The sequence below is a fragment of the Cetorhinus maximus genome, chromosome 1, assembly GCF_964194155.1.
Source record: "Cetorhinus maximus chromosome 1, sCetMax3.hap1.1, whole genome shotgun sequence".
NCBI classification, from domain to species: Eukaryota; Metazoa; Chordata; class Chondrichthyes; order Lamniformes; family Cetorhinidae; genus Cetorhinus; species Cetorhinus maximus.
Window position 1 is genome coordinate 16,090,144 of NC_135879.1, and position 18,525 is coordinate 16,108,668.

Sequence of the window (18,525 nt, forward strand, 5' to 3'; positions counted from 1 at the left end):
GCGCTGCTGAATAGCCCATTTCTGTCCTGTAGATTCCATGTATTTCTGCTGCAAGGTATTCTTTTCCTCCAGGAACAACTTTAAGAGCAGCCAGCTGTCCTACAATAGCTGTTGATGTCTAAAGGTCTGGACACTGAGCCTCAAGCTACATTCAGTGCTTTAAGCGTTAGTGGAGCACTGGAAAATATTTTAATGAACCAACCATGTGTAATAGTGTGAGACCCGCAAACTGCTTTCAAAACATATGTAGCACAAGGTGCAGAGTAGTCAATATACTGAGGTGCATAATCTGCATCAGCGTTGTGCATTAGGAGAACGTTGTTACTCAATTTGGGCCCTAATACATCACACCACTAAATATAATACATGTACCATCGTACCACCAAACACAGTACACCATGCCATCATACGGCCAAACACAACACACCACACCGCCACACTACCAAACAGAATATATCACACCATCACACTACCAAACAGAATATATCACACCATCACACTGCCAAACACAAAACGCCACACCATCACACATTTTTTCTCTCAGAGGGTTTTGCGACTTTGGAATTCTCTGCCTCAGAAGGTGGTGGAGACAGGGTCATTGAGTATTTTTAAGGCAGAGGTAGATAGATTCTAGCTAGGCAAGGGAATCAAAGGTTATCGGGGTTAGATGGGAATGTGGAAATCGAAACACAAGAAGATCAGCCGTGATCCGATTGAATGGTGGAGCAGGCTCGAGGGGCTGAATGGTCTACTCCTTTTCCTATTTCTAATGTTCTTACGTACACCATCACAATACCAAACACAATACACCACACCATCACACTATCAAATGCAATACACCACACCTTCAGACTTCCAAACAGAATCACACCACCAAACACAATTCACAACACCATCACACTACCAAACACAATACACAGTAACTAATATTACTGCATAGAGAACAGAGAAATTAGAGGCTATCATTGTTCATTGAAAGGAAATACTGAAATGGCCAAACATTTTGGTACAGATAAAAAAATCTGAGACAACAAAGGTGGGATATTTTAAAAGATTATCTAAGGGATCTACTGCTGCAATTCAGATGGGGAGAAATGATTTATGGAAAGAACTTCCAATAATGAAGCAGCCCATGAACAAGGCATGTTCATCATGCCTTGGTTGATTCATTATTCCCCACATACTGTGATTAACTTCATAAATGAATGAGTTCCTCAGTGAACTTCAACACATCAGCCTACTTCCCTTCACAAGTGATAAGTAGCTACTTAGAACTAGGTATAAACCATCTCCAACAGGAGGAAACTCAATCATTTCCCATTGACCTTCAAAGGCACCATGATTGTCAAGTTTCTCACCACCAAAATCTTGGGTATTGCCATTGGCCAGGAGCTTAACTGGGCCAGGATACCAACACTGTACCAGCAAGGCAAAGACTGTGTTGTGTACTTTTTTAATTCATTCATGGCATGTGGGTGTTGCTGGCTAGGCCAGCATTTATTGCCTATCCCTAATTGCCCTTGAGAGGGCGGTGGTGAGCTGCCTCCTTGAGCCAAGGTGATAAGTGGCTCACCTCCTGAACCCTCAAAATCTCTTCACCATCTACAAGATTCAAGTCAGTGAGGGTGGTGGAATACTCACCGCTCACTTGAAGGGTTAACAGGTGCAACAACACTGAGGAAACTCAACACCATCTGGAACAGAACAAGTAGCTTCATTGATGCCCCTTTCTTCGGACTCAATTATTGATGAACTGTGGCTGCAGTAAAGTATGTACAATGTACAGGATCCACTGGAGAAACTCACCAAGGATACTTTGATAGTATCTACCACCCTCCCCTATGACCTCCACCACTGGGAAGAACAAGAGCAGTGATGTCATGATGTCATCATCTTCAAGTCACTGGGCCTAGACTCTAGAACAGGCTACCTTTGAGAGCACTTTGAAAACTCTGTCAAAGAAGAACAGCAATGGTGCGGACAGAAGGCTCTCTGGTCAGGCGCCTGGGGGATAACCAATAAAAGCAACCTTGGCAAGTACAAATAAAAAAAAACAGATTCCCTAAATGTAGACAGTGTGCTATACACATTATTGCTTCAAATTTTCTATTGATCAAGGAAAGGGCTGCCGATTGACACAACAGAATCATGGATTTCAACATCTGGTTACAAAAGTAGGCAAAGAGAAAGCAGAGAGAATGGAGTCAAGATAGGAAGAAATGAGTTCCATGGGGCAGGGGAAGGTCCAGAGGTATGGTGAATACTCGACAAGGGGTGGGATTAGAAGAAGGGATGGGGTCAGATGGACCGGAAGGGGTAGAGGGTCCCGGATGGGTGTTGGTATCAATTTTTTTTGAAGAAGAGTCATACAGACTCGAAATGTTAGCTCTGTTTCTCTCGCCACAGATTCTGCCAGATCTGCTGAGTTTTTCCAGAATTTTCCGTTTTTATTTCAATTTTTCATGTTTAGATGCAAAGGTTTCACCCTTTGGGCCCTCAGTATGTGGAACTGAAATCCTAAATTAATGTAATATTCATCCCTTCTGGCTATGCTCTTGCTGTTGGTGCCTGAGAAATATTAGGGTCTAGAAAGAGTTTGCTTATTTATTTATTCTCTCGTGGGATGTGGGCGTCATTGGCAAAGCCAGCATTTGTTGCCCATCCCCAATTGCCATTGAACTGAGTGGCTTGCTCGGCCATTTCAGAGGGCAGTTAAAAATCAACCACATTTCTGTGGGCCTGGGGTCACATATGGGCCAGACTGGGTAAGGATGGCAGATTTCCTTCGCTAAAGGACATTAGTGGATCATTGCAATATACATGTGAATACCACAGTTCATGTGGATAGGAATTTGACTGTACAAGTACGCTGAAGTTTGTTTTGATGAGAGAATAATTATCAATACTCCTCAGACAATTGACAGTGTGTCGAGAATTTGTTTGCAACTGTTCAGGTTGAATACACGTACAGCTACCGTGCGAGTGTGTTTGTACACAAAATATCCAAGCACATTGTATTTCTGACAATGCTCGGTCATTACTCTCACACTTAGAAACTAGCATTTTCACTTGCTCTGGGGTGTTTTACATTAAATTGGAGTGCTTGTGCAGGAAATCCCACCACACACAGTAACCATCTAAATTTTTACCCATCTGTTGCAGGATGAGGTGCCGCTCCAAATCATTTGCATTGACAGGATGATTAGAGCATACAGAGTATTTTCTATTGAATTGTCACCACAGAAGGTAACTTTCAGTTTCAGCTGAAGCAGACAGCAGGCAGTAGTGGATCCACCACCCATTAAATACACAGATTGGTTTCATCTTTTTGCTGAGTTTAAAAAAATATCTTTCATGGGATGTGAGTGGCGCTGGCAAGGCCAGCACTCATTGCCATTTCAGAGGACAGTTAAAAGTCAACCACATTGCTGTGTGTCTGGAGTTACATGTAGGCTAAGGATGGTAGATTTCTTTCCCTAATGGACATTGGTGAATCAGATGGGTTTTTAACCACAATTGATGATAGTTTCATATCACCATCAACAAGACTAGGTTTTATTAATTGAATTCAAACTCCATCAGTTGCCATTGTGGGATTTGAACCCATGTCCTTAGAGCATTACCCTGGGCCCCAGAATTATTAGCTCGGTCACATTACCACTATGCCACTCTCTCCCCCATAATATCAGATATAGCTCTTTCAAAGATGGACTGAATGGCTTCCTTCTGTGCAGTATCTTTCTATGTTTCTATAACCTGCAACTGTTTGTTTTCTGCCCTTGCTTAAAGAGAAAATTATTCTCACATGTTTAAGATCTACTGCGACATGTCTACCTATTAATCACTCTTAGATTATTTACATTGGGACAAAATGTCATGGAACATGTTCCTCATTTTATTGAGATCTACATTTCCCATAACCTACATTACACATTGTATTTAAATGCAAAATACTAAGTGATGAATGTGACAAAAAAGAAGCAATTTTTGTCATTGTCATTACAACACAGCAGGAGGCCATTCAGCCCATCAAGTCCATGCTAGCTCCCTGTAGAGCAATCCAATTTGTCCCATCCCTGAAGCCCTGCAAATTTATTTCCATCATACCCAATTTCGTTTTGAAATTATTGATTGTCTCCAGTTCCAATACCCTCATTGGCAGCGAGTTCCAGGTGATTACAACTGACTGCACTAAACGTTCTTCCTCACATCCCTCCTGTATCCCTTGAACAAAATCTTAAACCTGTGTCCCCTCGTCCTTGTACCATCAGCAATGGGAACAACTTTTATCTAAACTTAAACAGAAATACCTGGAAAAACTCAGCAGGTCTGGCAGCATCGGCGGAGAAGAGCAAAGTTGATGTTTCGAGTCCTCATGACCCTTCAACAGAACTAAGTAGAAATAGGAAAGGGGTGAAATATAAGCTGGTTTAAGGAGGGGTGGGGAAGAAGGGAGGGGGTTGTTGGGACAAGCAAGCAGTGATAGGAGGAGATAACTACTCTTAATTAGCACATTCTTTTAGCTAATATCACCACCTTCAACACCTCTTTGTTCTTTTGTCTGTGACATCTTTTGGTTATCTCCTCCTATCACTGCTTGCTTGTCCCAACAACGCACCCCCCCCCACCCTTAAACCAGCTTATATTTCACCCCTTTCCTATTTCTGCTTAGTTCTATTGAAGGGTCATGAGGACTCGAAACGTCAACTTTGCTCTTCTCCACAGATGCTGCCAGACCTGCTGAGTTTTTCCAGGTTTTTCTGTTTTTGTTTTGGATTTCCAGCATCCGCAGTTTTTTGTTTTTATCTAAACTTGCTGACCAGCTTGTAAACCTTTATCAGATTTGAGGATTTTGTTGTTTTTTTCTTAATTTTGTCATGATAACAGCAGGATTGAGACTAGTTTCGTTCACAGAAGAATGCTTCAGCTTGCTTCATTGCAATTATTTGTCAGTCCATCTATAAAAAGAACAAGAGGCCATGGGAGAGGATAAACCATTACATCCAAAAACAAACATTCTATGTATTTTTGTTCTATAGTTTGGTTGATTGGTAGCTATTTTGAATTCAGAAAGCAATTCTTTAAATGTTGTTGGCCTCAGTAACCGCTTGAAGCATCTTTCATTATCTTTCAGCACATTTGTTTTCAAATCAGAGAGTCCAAAAGTAAGTTGAAGAGACTTGAGTTTGTCTGAACTTCCAAAGAAGGTTAATTAAGACAGATAATTAACTCAGTTAATGATAAAAACAGGTGTTACTAGGTTTAAAAAAATCCTTCACAGGTTAGTTTGGAAGTTGCAGTTTATCACAACGTGGATATAGCTTTGGTTAACTATTGTACAACTATGTGCACCAATAATAAAAATGTTAAGCTTCTGCTACTATTTGCATATTATTTTATAGTTTAATGAATATGTGTGGCAGTTCTGTCAGGAGTTTCTCAGGGTAATCAGAAGGACAATAGTAACAACAGAAAGATGCTTTAAATGGGGGTCCTGCTGATCTTCCAGAGACCAATGGAGAATTCTAAGGAAATTCCCAGTGCTAGAGCCTCAAACAATGTATGCGTTCTGCACTTTCTGAAGGCAAAGAGGATGTGATTTAGGGATGCGACAGAAGCAATACCTGAGATAATCTGAAAATGAGTTCCCCATTTGTTGCCTAGATATCACGGGACGTGTTAATGTTTTCTGGGACACAGAGAGCTAAGGCTCAACTATGAGAGTCCTCTGGTACATGGAAGGCAAACCATAAGAAATGACGAAAAAGGCCCCACTCACATTTGTGTCAGATGTGGCTCAGTTGGTAGCACTTTTGTCTCTGAATTGTAAGGTTCTGGGTTCAAGTCCCACTCCAGGACTTGCGTATAAACATCAAGGTTGCCACTTCAGCAGTGAGGGAGTACTGGACTGTTGGAGGTGTTGCCTTTCAGTTGAGATGTTAAACTGAAGCCTGCTCTATGAGTTTGGGTGGATATAAAGGGCCCCATGGCACTACTTTGAAGAAGAACATGGGAGTCCTCCCTGGGGTCCTGCCAATATTTATCCCTCAATCAACATCACAAAAATATAGCTATTATCACATTGTTGCTTGTGGGAGTTTGCTGTGGGCAAAGTGGCTGCCACGTTTTCTGCATTGCAATAGTGTCTGTGCTTCAAATAAATCCCACTTTGGCTGTAAAGTGCCTGAGGCATCCAGTGGTCCTGAAAAGCCAAATAAATGCCTGTCTTTCTTTTTATTCACTGCCAGTGCATTCAAGAGGAGCTGCTGCTTTGGAGGAGTTGAGCTTAGTTATCCAAGTTGAATGGAATTAATAAGATTTAACCTGAAAAGGTAATCCCAGATATGATAACCAGGTCACAGGATTACATCAAGAGGATTTAAATCATCTCCAAGCACATTTTTGAAAACAACATTTGAAATATCATCACAAATCAGACATTCTATTGCCAGTTTGGTTACCAGATACTGTATTTGAGATTCCGCAGGCTGGATAAGTAGAAATGGACCATTTAAGGTTAGTTCATTACTGTTAGTCAGGCCATGGCTAACTCTGAAAATAGGTTTATCTGGAGCAACTGCAATGCTTGCTGGACTGCATTGGCTCCCAGTACATCTTCGCCTCATCCTCATATTCAAATCCCTCCATGGCTTCACCCCTCCCTACCTCTCTAATCTTTTCTGGTTTGCAAACTGCATGAATCCTGTGTTCCTCCAACCACAGCCTTTTGTGAATCCACTACTCTCTTCTCCCAACCATTGGTGGAGGCCCTTCAGTTATCTAGGCCCTAAGCTCAGGAATCATTGGGGTATTTTAGCATACTGATTATGTTACTGGAATAGTAACCTAGAGACCTGGACTAATGATCTGGACACATGAGTTTAATTCCCATCACTGCAGCTGGGGAATTTAAATTCAATTAATTAAATCAAATCTGAAATACAAAATCTGTAGCAATGATGGTGACCATGAAACTACCAGATTGTTGTAAAAACTTATCTGGTTCACTAATGTCTTTTAGGGAAGGAAATCCTCTCTCCTAATCCAATCTGACCTGTATGTGACTCCAGACTCACATGACTCTTAACTCCCCCCTGAAACGACGTAGCAAGCCACACCAGTTGTATTCAAGAAGGTGGCTCATCACTGTCTTCAAGAGCAGTTAGGGATGGCCAATGAATGCTAGCCCTGCCTGCGACCTCCACATCCTGTGAATGAATGGAATAAAAATCCTCTCTCTCCTCCTTTGATGCTCCTGAGAATCTACCTCTTTCACCAAGCTTTCAATCACCCTGTCCTGATTACATCTTCTTTAGCTCAGTGTCAATTTTTGTCTGATTACATGCCAATGAAGCACTTTAGGACATTTACCTATGTCAAAGTTGCTATACAAATGTACGTTGTTGATCATGAAGTATCCACAAGATTTCTGTTAAAACTAAAGCAAGTAAGCTCAAAATATTCTCTTAAGATATCTCAAATTTAATGTTAAACATTTCTCCTTCTCATTTTCGTGTATACATGCAAAACTTATTCTACAAACTTTTATGAACACGTGCATATTTCAGTCCCTCAAATTTAGATACACAACTAGTGAAGTCATTTAAATCTTAATTCCACCGGTCACATTGGACTGGATAATCCTATTAAATCAACTGGCTGTGGCCGGCAAAACCATAGGATGCATAAAATAAAACCTTCTAAAGCACGCAACCTTTTGAATCATCATTGACTGAATCGGAGGTCTTTTTTTCAAATATTTACCTCGTTCACATATTCTTAAACCTACCTCAGCAATATTCCGGATATTTATAGTTTTCTTGGACTGTGCAACACTTCCTACAATGCCTATGTCCAGTGGAAAAACAATCTCGTGTTCAGGATGAACAAGGCAGTCTTCCAGCTCAGCATCCTTGTGAATGTTGAACAGCCTGGTGGCTAGCTCCCCTGTACCATTCCTTTGCCGGTACATAAACAGACTCATTCGGTCTGCGTGGATCAGGAAACTAAGCCTTCGTAAAATTTTGAACACCACCTTTTCCATGTTTACGCTCTCCTGCATGTCTCGGATAAGGTCAAAGAGAATTTCGCTCTCCTGCACCTGGCCAACTTCCTGAAAAGTTGTGATGTTGGCAGCATCAGACCCCTCCATCAGCTGAGCAACAGCTTCTGGGCGCAGTTTTTTCTCAAAGTACTGCTTGGCAAATTCAGGATTAGAGTCCAGGAATTTTTCCGCAGCTTCCCTGTCCATGTTGGTGACTTCTGGCTGTTTGAGTACAGCACCACTAAATCTGATAAATTCAGTTGACCACTGGTAAATATTCTACACCAGGTTCCCAATAACTGCAACAGATCTAGCTCATTGTAAAGCTCCTGCAAACACAGAGGCTGCTTTGCTCACATTCTACTGTCATCAGCAAGGTATTTTCCTAATACTGCTGAAGGTGAACTGTTGTGCGTGTAGATTGCCTCAGAGAAACCTGATCAAGTGTCATGTGACACAGGAACAGCCAGTCCTAGTCCCATCTCTTACCAGATCTGTAAGTAAGGAAGGTCTTTTCTAGGTGACTAATTCTGACCAGCCTTTAAGTTGCGGTAGTGGATGTAGCTCTTAACTATAAAAGGATCTCTATACTTTTGTTATTGTGCCTGTTGGTGTTTCCTATTATAATACAGCCACCCCTTAAAAACCTCTTTTCATCCTTATTACTTTGGTGTTTGGTCTCCAATGAGCAGAGAGGCCGCCTTATTCTTTCCACACTAATAATAAATGTGAACCTGAAAGAAATCATGACACTTAGCCGTAACTTTATCATAGAAGGCAAAATACTGCGGATGCTGGAGATCTGAAATGAAAACAGTGAGTGCTGGAAAAACTCAGCAGGTCTGACGGCACCTGCGGAGAGAGAGAAACAGAGTTAAAGTTTCGAGTCTGTATGACTCTTCTTCGGAGTTGTAACTTTACCAGATTGTAGTGCTAAAGCACAGCACTTTTTTTTAAACTTGCAATCGTCCTTGACTCATTTGCACGGCAGCATGTGCTTCACCTAGGAGTATTTTGTGATTTATTATTAAATTTGAGGATGTATTTAGGGACAGGATTACAGGAATCTAATTAAAGGAGATAATGGACACCGGAGGGATAATAGTAATCTCTCAATCAAGGGGCAGAATCGTCCGTGGCCGCTGGCGTTTTGCGTGTTCAGTGGCGGACAATATGTCGAGAAGGCCAATAATCAGTTTCACGACATCATGAAGCCAGTTTGCAATTGTTTGCTCAGCTCGTCGATGGCGGGCCACGCTCACCACCACCGGACATCAGGAACCTCATTGTAATACATCAGCGTATCATTATAAGGTCGGCCTGCTGGACTCATCCCCCCCCCACCCCCCCGTTGGATTGTCCGCTTGTGTCGGCGGGAAAACACGTGGGCGCAGAACACGCCTTGACAACTGTGACGTGCAGAAGTCGGGACTTACCGCCAGGGGCCTTGCTCACATCGCGGACATCCGAGGGGCAGGAGATGCTGGAGCCCGACAGCAACGGCGCACTGGAGGAATGTCCATGGCATGCTGGGTGGATTCTCATGGACATGGCTCCACCGCAAAGCAGCTCACGGACGTTGGAAAGTCGCCGTGGATGCTCACAACGGACGATGGTCGAGGGGCTGGGAGAGGAAGGTCTAGGATTGACTGGGAGAGGAAGAGGTGTTGAGGGGAGTGAGGCTGGGAGGGGGGGGAAATGAAGGTGTCAGGTTGGGGGTGGTGAGGTTGGGGGGAGGTCGGTACCGGGAAGGAGGGGGTAACAGGTGTGAAGATGGCAACTGGGGAGGTGAAAGGAGGGGCAAAGTGTAAGGGGAGGAGTTCGGAGGGGGGAAGAAGTGCAGAGAGGGAAGGGGGATGGATTGTGAAGATTGGAGGGAATCCAGGGGTGGGGGAAGGAGTGCAGACAGGGGAAGGAGCCCAGGGTGGAAGAGGGAGTGCGATGAGGGGAGGGAGTAAGGTTGAAGGAAGAAGTAAGGCTGGAAGAAGAGGTAAGGTTGCAGGAAGGAGTCATGGGGTGGGGGGAAGGACTAAGGATGGCAGAAGAAGTAAGGTGTCTGAGAGAGTCAGGAAGGAGGAAGAACTAAAAGGGGGGGGGGGGGGGTCTGCATTAGGGGGGAAGGGCTAAGGGGAGGTAAAAGGATTTCCCAGAGGGAAGGGGTTCCGGGCAGGGAAGGGGTCCAGAGGGAGGAAGGGGTCCGGAAGGGGAAGGGGCAGAAGAGGTCCGGATAGGGCTGTGGTGCAGGTGAATGTGCAGGGAAGGGGTCTGATGAGTCCATGACTGCCTCCTGGGGAGCGAACTGAGGTTGGGCGTGGTATGAGGGAATGGTGAGAATAACCAAGGGCAGAGTGAGGTGGTAGGGTGGGAGGGTGAGGGTTTTACAGTAGTGATAGAAGGGACGGTGAGGATGGTTGTGGGGTCTTGGAGGCAGACACGGACTCTTGGGGTGGAAAGGAGGAGGTCGGGGAGCTGAATGTGGATGGGAGTGGGATTTTCAGGAAGGAAGGGAACGTGCACATTCACCTGGGTATCCCCGAAGGAAAAGGGTTGTTGCTGGTAGGTCACAGAGGGGAGATGGAAGGTGATGTCAACTGTGATGGGGGAAAGGAAATGGGTGGCTGGAAGACAGTAAAGGATGGGCGAGCGAAAGTAAAACCGAATTAGCGCCATGCTGTCCAAATCGAAAGTGAAACGAGAGGCGTGGTGGGCGAGATCAGGTGCTGCATGGGAGTAGGATCATTGGGTGGGCGGAGATGCAGGTCAGCGCAGATGGACAACTGAAAGTGAACCCCAGCAGGTAGCGTTGGAAATACTCGGGACTTTGAGGTGAGTCACGTGAGGGGACATGTTTTATTACATTTTTCAAGTCTTTATTTTTTTTTTCTAAAAACCCTTCATCTCCCTGAGGCAGCTCTGTAGCTCAGGGAGAGTCTGAAGGACGCACTCGAGTGCGTGCACCAAGTTTGCGCTCGCCCCGCTCACCACCCCCCGCCCGCACAGGCAGCGCTGCAGCTCAGGTTTCACGCTCTGGCCCGCCGGCTTGGAATTGTCTTCCAGCCTCGCTCACAGGTGGTCTCCCGACTGCCCCTCCCCACCCCTGCCAAGCCAGCCCAAAAAGAGCTAAATTCTGCACAACGGGTTCATATAAAATAGAGAACGTGCACATTCAGTGATAAGGGGAAGTGGAACTTAGGCTGAGTTGGAAATAAAGTGGCCAGTGAGGAGGGCATTGGAGAGGTTGGAGTAAGTTTTACTTTTACATCTAGGCACAGAAAGGCCAGGAGTGGATGGGCTGCCAGGTTTTATATGTCGCCGTTCCTTCGCCGTTGCTGGGTCAAAATCCTGGAACTCCCTCCCTAACAGCTCTGTGGACTGCAGCGGTTCAAGAAAAGCAGCTCCCCACCACCTTCTCAAGGGCAACTAGGGATGGGCATTAAATGCTGGCCCAGCCAGCGAAGCCCCACATCCCGTGAATGAATTTTTTAAAAATGCACTGTCCAATTTTACTTTCTTGAGATTACAAAAATGTGGACAAGGATTTCAGTAACGGCAGTGGTGAGTCAAGGGTAGAGGTGGACAACTGTGTCTGCACTGGCTCTCCGAATGAGCATTATCACTCAGTGCCATTCTCCTGCCTTTTCCCCATAACCCTGCACGTTATTTCTATGTAAATAATCATCTAATGCCCTCTTGAATGCCTCGATTGAATCTGCCTCCACCACACTTCCAGGCAGTGTACTCTAGGCTCGGACCATTCGCTGTGTGAAAAAGTTTTTTCTCATATCGCCTTTGCCTCTTTTGCAAATTCTCTGCCCTTCTCTGCCCTTTACACTATATTATGAACAATGTATATTTTTAAGTTATATACTTGTCTGTTAAGAAAGATAAAATGGTTCCCGTTTCATTTAGGTTGTGTGTGTGAACCCTGGTGCCAGGAAGTCTGGATAGACTTCTGACCAAAGGTCAGTTCTTTTGGTTTTGTTTGCATATATACATTTTAAATGAGGTTTTACAATGCCTGAAGTGGGGTAAAATTTAATGAGTGTGGGGAGGAAACACAAAGTGGGAAAAATAAAATTCCTGTTGCTGAACGACAGTGGCACAAGGACAGACACAGAGAAGAGGCACAACAGAGAGTTCAGTGTTTGTCAGAGAGTGAAGACAGGGATTTTCTGCTCTCTGAGAAGAAAACATTAAAAGGCTATTGGGACAGTAGTTGACTGAATAGTCAGTTATAGAACTCAGTAAAATGATCAGTTTAGCAGAGATGCTACTGGAAGACTGAGTTTAGAATGTGGTTTGTTGGTTGTCTTGGGCAGAGATACAAGTTGGGTGAAAAGCATTGAGTGAATGCTTAGGAATTCACTGGAAGAAAACCGTTTGTAATGCCAGCATCAAGTGAGAAACCTTTGAGTGTCAAGCTAGTGGTAACTCTTCACTGGTTTATGTGTCTGTAAAGATATTACTGGGGTAAAGGGATAGTGAAGCATCCTCTTGTGTTTTTTTGAAGATCTTTCCAATTTCTTTTTGTTTGGTGTAATATAGTTAATTTTTATTGTTTAATAAATATTTTATTCCTTGTGTTAAAAGTTCATCAGCAGACTCCGGTGAATATGTCAGTAACTGTCTTACACGGTTTCTAAAAAAATAAGTTAGGATCCATCAAGCCAGGTTTCGCTCTGGATCCGACTTGTCCAATATTAACATCAGCTGGGATCGTAACAACTACTTCGATCCCAGTCTCTGTTCAGATAATTAAAATCCCCCATTATAACTATTCTATATTTTTTGCACTTCTGTGTAATTTCCTTGCAAATTTGTTCCCTTACATTTTCCCACTAGCTGGTGGCCTATAGACTACACTGAGTACGTGCTAAGCACACTAACTTATATTATTTGGAAGTAATATTTAAAAAAGCTGTCCCTTATGGTGCCAGTTTTAGGCTTAGTGATGGCCTGCCTATATGATCAGGGAATTGTCGAGCTCAAAATGTCAGAACTTGAGAAGGAGATGAAGACACATCAGGGAGGGAGAGAAGTTCCTGGAGCGAGAGCTTGACAGTGTGATCGTTCCAATGAGGGAGATGACAGTGGAAGAGTCAGCTGGATATCTGAAGGAAAGGCCAAGGCTGGAAGGAGGAGTTACAACAGGATCATCAGCGCAAACTGTCCTCACAGATTTGGAGCTGTGACTTCCTGTGGGCCAAACGAGGATTGTTGAAGGAAGAAAGTTATAACGATACAATTTTTCTTCATTAACAAATATTAATGTTACAAAGTGATGTATTTAAGTTGACCATTGTGACTGCGTTTACATCTTTTACAACACGTATTTTAATCTTTCAAGCTTAACTCTTTTAGGAAGGACTTGTATCTAAAATAAAACAAACACCAGATTTTTAAAAATAACTTAATGCATTTTACAGCCAAAGTCTGTATTTTTTTTATTGCCATATTTCTGAAGACTTGTCTTTTATAAACAATAAATATTTTATAAATATTCCTTTGAGATACTGTTAAGTTTGGGGGCAGAAATTTTAGGTCAGCGGGCAGGAGCACGCACGACCCGGTCAGACGCAAAATCACGCGAGATGACATTGGGCGAGCATCCTGACATCACCTGCACTCGTGCAATGTTTTAGTTGGCGGGCGCGCGCAAAAGTTGGAAGTACGCCTGCTGACTATTAAGAGGTCAATTAGTGTTATTATAGTTGCAATTGTCTCCGATTTTTCGTGATCCGTTCAACCCTATGGTTGGCAGACGGGCGAATCGGCCAGGCGGACTTTACGTTTTTCATGAAAACTCATCCAAGGGCGGGATGAGGTTCCTATTATTAAACTTAAAAAAAAAATTAAAATCTATGGACAAAATTTTTATCATGCAATATGTTCAGGTGACTGATTGTGATGCTTGGACATTTTTTTTCCTGATTTTGAAAACTTTATTTCTTGTTTTTAAATTCTTCAGCTCTCTGCCTTCAGGGAGCTTTCATTCAGCGCTTGCCTGCTCCCGCACTTAGGTCAGTGCCTGCCCTCCTCCCACCCCCATCCCAGAAGCACTGAGCATTTCAGCGCACGCTTCACACTGGCTGGCCGTTAATTGGCCGATCGTGGTTGGTGGTCCGTTTCCCTGGCCAATCCCGAAGCTATCTACCTCTGCCTTCAAAATAATCAACGCCCCTGCCTCTACACTCTCTCGAGGAGAATGTTCCACAGTCTCACAACCTGTGAGAGAAAAAAATTCTCCTCATCTCCATTTGAAATGGGAGACCTCTTATTTTTAAACTGTGTCCCCTTGTTCTGGTCTCACCAGCAAGGGGAAAAATCTTTTGAACATCCACTCGGTCAAGCCCCCTCAGAATCTTATATGTTTCCATAAGATCATCTTTCATTCTAAACCCCAATGGATACAGATCCAACCTTTCCTCATTAGATAACCCCCTCATCGCAGGAATAAGTCGCGTGAACCTGCTCTGCACTGCTTCAAATGCACTTACACCCTCTCTCAAATAAGGAGACAAAAACTGTACACAGTACTCCAGATGTGGTTTCACCAATGCCCTGTACAACTGTAGCAAAATATTCCTACTTTTATATTCCATTCCCCTTGCAATAAGCAACGACATTCTATTCACCTTCCAATTTGCTGTACCTGCATAGTAACATTTCCTGACTCATGAACCAGGACATCCAGATCCCTCTGTACCGTAGAGCTCTGCAAACTCTTGCCATTTGATAATGGAGATATTCTTCCTGCCAAAGTGGGCAAGTTCACATTTTCCCACATTATACTCCATCTGTCAAATTTTGGCTCAATCACTTAATCTGTCTGCATCCCTTTGCAGACCCCTTATGTCCTCTTCAGAACTTACTTTCCTATCTATCTTTATGTCATCAGCAAATTTAGCAACTATATATTTGGCCCCTGTGGCACTGCATTCATAACATCTTACCAACCCGAAAATGATTAGTTAGACCACATCTGGAGTACTGTGTACAGTTTTGGCCTCTTCACTCAAGAAAGGAAATAACTGCATGAGAAGCAGTTCAGGGAAGGTTCATTTGACTGATTCCTGGAATGAAGGAGTTATCTCATGAGGAAGGGTTGAGTAGGTTGGGCCTATACTCTTTGGAATTTAGAAGAATGAGAGGTGATCTTATTACAACATACAAGATTCTGAAGGGACTTGACAGGGTGGATGCTGAGAGGGCATTTCCCCTTGTGGGAGAGTCTAGAACTAGGGGACACAGTTTAAACATTAGGGGGTCTCCCATTTAAGGCTGAGATGAGGAAATTGTTTTTCTCTCAGAAGGTTGTTAGTCTGTGGAATTCTCTACCCCAGAGAGCAGTGGAGTCTTGGTCATTGAATATATTCCAGGCTGAATTAGATAGATTTTTGAGCGACAAAGGGAGCCACAGGTTTCAGGGGATGGAGGAGAAAATGGAGTTGAGGCCACAATCAGATCAGCCATGAACTTATCAAATTGCAGAGCAGGCTCAAAGGGTTGGCTGACCTACTCCGCTCCTAATTCTTGTGATTGCCACTATAACAACCTGGAGCCCCCTAACTTAATTTCCAAAATCATTCTACAATTCTGTGAAGAGCAGAATAGTGACTCTAATTGGATAGCTCTTTCAAAGAGCTGGCACAGGCAAGATGAGCTGAATGGTCTCATTTTGTGCTGTATGGTTCTATGTGAATATTGGGCTGCATTGTCAGCATTGGCAATTTCCATGGAACATGGCATTGTTACTGTACACATCCATTTTTGATTTAAATAATCTTCTGTCTCCTAATGGCAGTCAGTACGTGTTTTCCCTAACTCTGCTTTCACCTGTTTTGCTATAGATTTCATTGTGAAATTATGTGACAAGCTCATGTCTCCATGAGTGGGAGCTGCTTGATGATGTCATGGACATTCTGACATCAGCTGGAATATAAGGAAGTGCAGTGTTCTATTGCGTGTAGCAGGATATCAAGTGCACTAAAGGAGGGTACCATACTACTCTGCTGTGTAACTCATATGCTTCGCCAAGCCATATTATACTATAAGAAGCAGAATGAGAATTCATTATCTTGACTGTAACAGAACACCATATCTTCAAGTTATTAGGGAGCACACATATCCATCACACTGTGGTTATGTTTATTATCCATTTGACAAGTGATTGTTAAATTTAATCAAAACATATAGGAGTTGGATTTCAGCAGGTAGTGGATTCTGCAATTTTGCTGCCTGCCCCATGTCCTTGGGGAGAGACCTGAGCCAATTTGATGGTCACCTGATTAATACTGGCAAACTGCTTCATGCTGTTCATCATTCAGGTGGCGGTGACATTCCTCCTCTTAGGAGCCAAGCCAGAGCATTGTGGAGGTCTTGGGACAGAAACAAATATATATTCAACCAAAGACATTTAGAATTGGAACTGCATGAGCTGTTAAACATGGACCATTCATTATCTCTTCCCAGCAGGCTCCTTCTGCCGGTACATGTGTATGGTAGCCTCAAGTGGATAAAATGTGCAATGTAATTTTCAATACACTACAAACATTACAGGGGGGGTGGGGGGTGGAGGCGGGTTGGGGATGGGAGGCAATTACCAAAGTTGTGTGACTGTTTTGGAGCAAGCTATCCAGATACTCCTCCTGCCTCACTTACATGTTGTAGCGTCTCCAAGTTGCACTCCAACAAAATTTTGAGCTGAAGTTATTCAAGGTGTAAGCATTCCCCCCCCAAAAAAGTGGTCAGCCAGCCCAGTTTCACAAAATCTCACGATCTGCAGTCTCAACGCATTGGCTGTGCTGACATTATGTATGTATTCTACATTAATAAATAACTTGCAACATAAATTAATCACGAGTGCTGATTAAAATTTAATGTTAAATTACGGCTATTGGATGGATTTAATTTGATTTCTATTGGTTAAATCTACTATTCAGGATTAGTATATTAATCCTACTAAGCCTATTTACTTAAAGCTGATGGTTTGCTTTTCACCCTTGCCTCTGTATTTTAACTTAAGTGGCCCCATAATCAACTCGATTGTTAAATATTAAAAAAGGTAAATAAGTAATTGAACCCTTAGCTTTTATACTTTCATCTCTGCAACTCATTCCTCTGCGTTAGTTGTGTCACTACTTTTCAGGTACTTCAGCTGAGATGTCACTGCTAGAATTCCACAGTGCTCTTTTTGACCAAGTCCACACTTTCAATTGTTTTCACTCAGTAACAAAAGATTTAGGATGGTTCTCCTCTTCAGGGTAAGTTTGGATGGGGCAAGACTGTGATGATGTCCTAACCCCAAAAGTGAACGGTGGGATTCCCAAAGACAGCCTGACCACCGAGCTCCCCGGCTACAAAACCCTGGTGATGCCACAGTGGATAGCTGCTGCTCTACCAGAGTGAGCCTGACAGGCACTTAAAGGGCCAAGAGTACTCAGCAGAAACCCTGGCAGCAACTGAGGAGGAATACCATCAAAGTAAGAGGGGGCAGAGTGGAGGGAGAGGATGTTGTTGCTTTCCAGGGCCTGCTGATCACATGGTGGTCTCGGGACTGTGGGAAGTAACTGGAGCAGGCTCCAAGAAAATCCACCATAGACTCAGGCCTCATGCCCTCATCATCATTTGTCGGCAGCAAGTGGGGAAGGAGCAGTAACATGATGAGAGTGGGAGGGAAATCCCAGTCCAAGCAGCAAGGTGGCAGTAAGTCTCTATCAAATTTTGCCTCATTCTCTGCTGCCACCCTCTCCTTTTGGGTAAGATTGATGAAGAGGAATCCAGCTCTTAATCTCAATGTACTAGACAAGTCAAAATCTATAAGTTTCAATTGGCACACAATTGGATGTCAAAGAATAAAATTGTCCCAGTGCCTGCTAGGATGAAAGGAGGTTTTGGTATTCTGTCAACATTAACAATAGAAAGCTGGAGGAGAGGGTGTTTGTTTAGGAGAAAGGTGAAGAAGCCTTCCCAAGCAATGGTGACAGCCCAGTGGACAGAGATGACATGACTGATTCAACCTTCACCACAAACATCGAGATCACTATCACAAGAAGTCCAATGACCTGACTAGGATTGGCAAGGTAAGAGTAAGCACCCACATCTCCTTCAATGCACCTTGCTGTGTTCAGTCCATATCAGGACAATGCACTCTTCAAAGGGTCATAGAAAAACACGGAAGCAACACGCATCATCACACAAGCAAATAGTTCTAATCACATTTACCCAACTGGTTTCCATTATCACTGAACTGCCCCCTGCCCTTCTTTTATCCACCTATCCAACTTAATTTTCAGCATTGACGGTTAGGGGATATGGCAGCATAATAGTTCTGCTACTGGACTAGTAAATTAGGCTAATGATCTAGAGACACGAGTTCAAATCCCATCATGGCAGCTGAGGAATTTAAATTTAGTTAACTAATAAATCTGGAATAAGAAAACCCAGTTTCAGTAACCATGAAGGTACCAGATTGTGGTTAA

General features: G+C 43.3%; 1 protein-coding gene across 1 annotated transcript in view; it reads right to left on the bottom strand.

Moving 5' to 3' along the window:
• The window catches only part of LOC144674473 (rod cGMP-specific 3',5'-cyclic phosphodiesterase subunit beta-like), a 62,877-nt gene extending 54,462 nt beyond the window's left edge, over positions 1-8,415 (bottom strand). The window contains exon 1 of the mRNA XM_078535825.1: positions 7,790-8,415. Within this exon, the coding sequence (XP_078391951.1) occupies positions 7,790-8,251 (462 nt within the window). The 5' untranslated portion in view covers positions 8,252-8,415. The remainder of the gene's footprint in view (positions 1-7,789) is intronic.
• Positions 8,416-18,525: the final 10,110 nt, after the last annotated feature.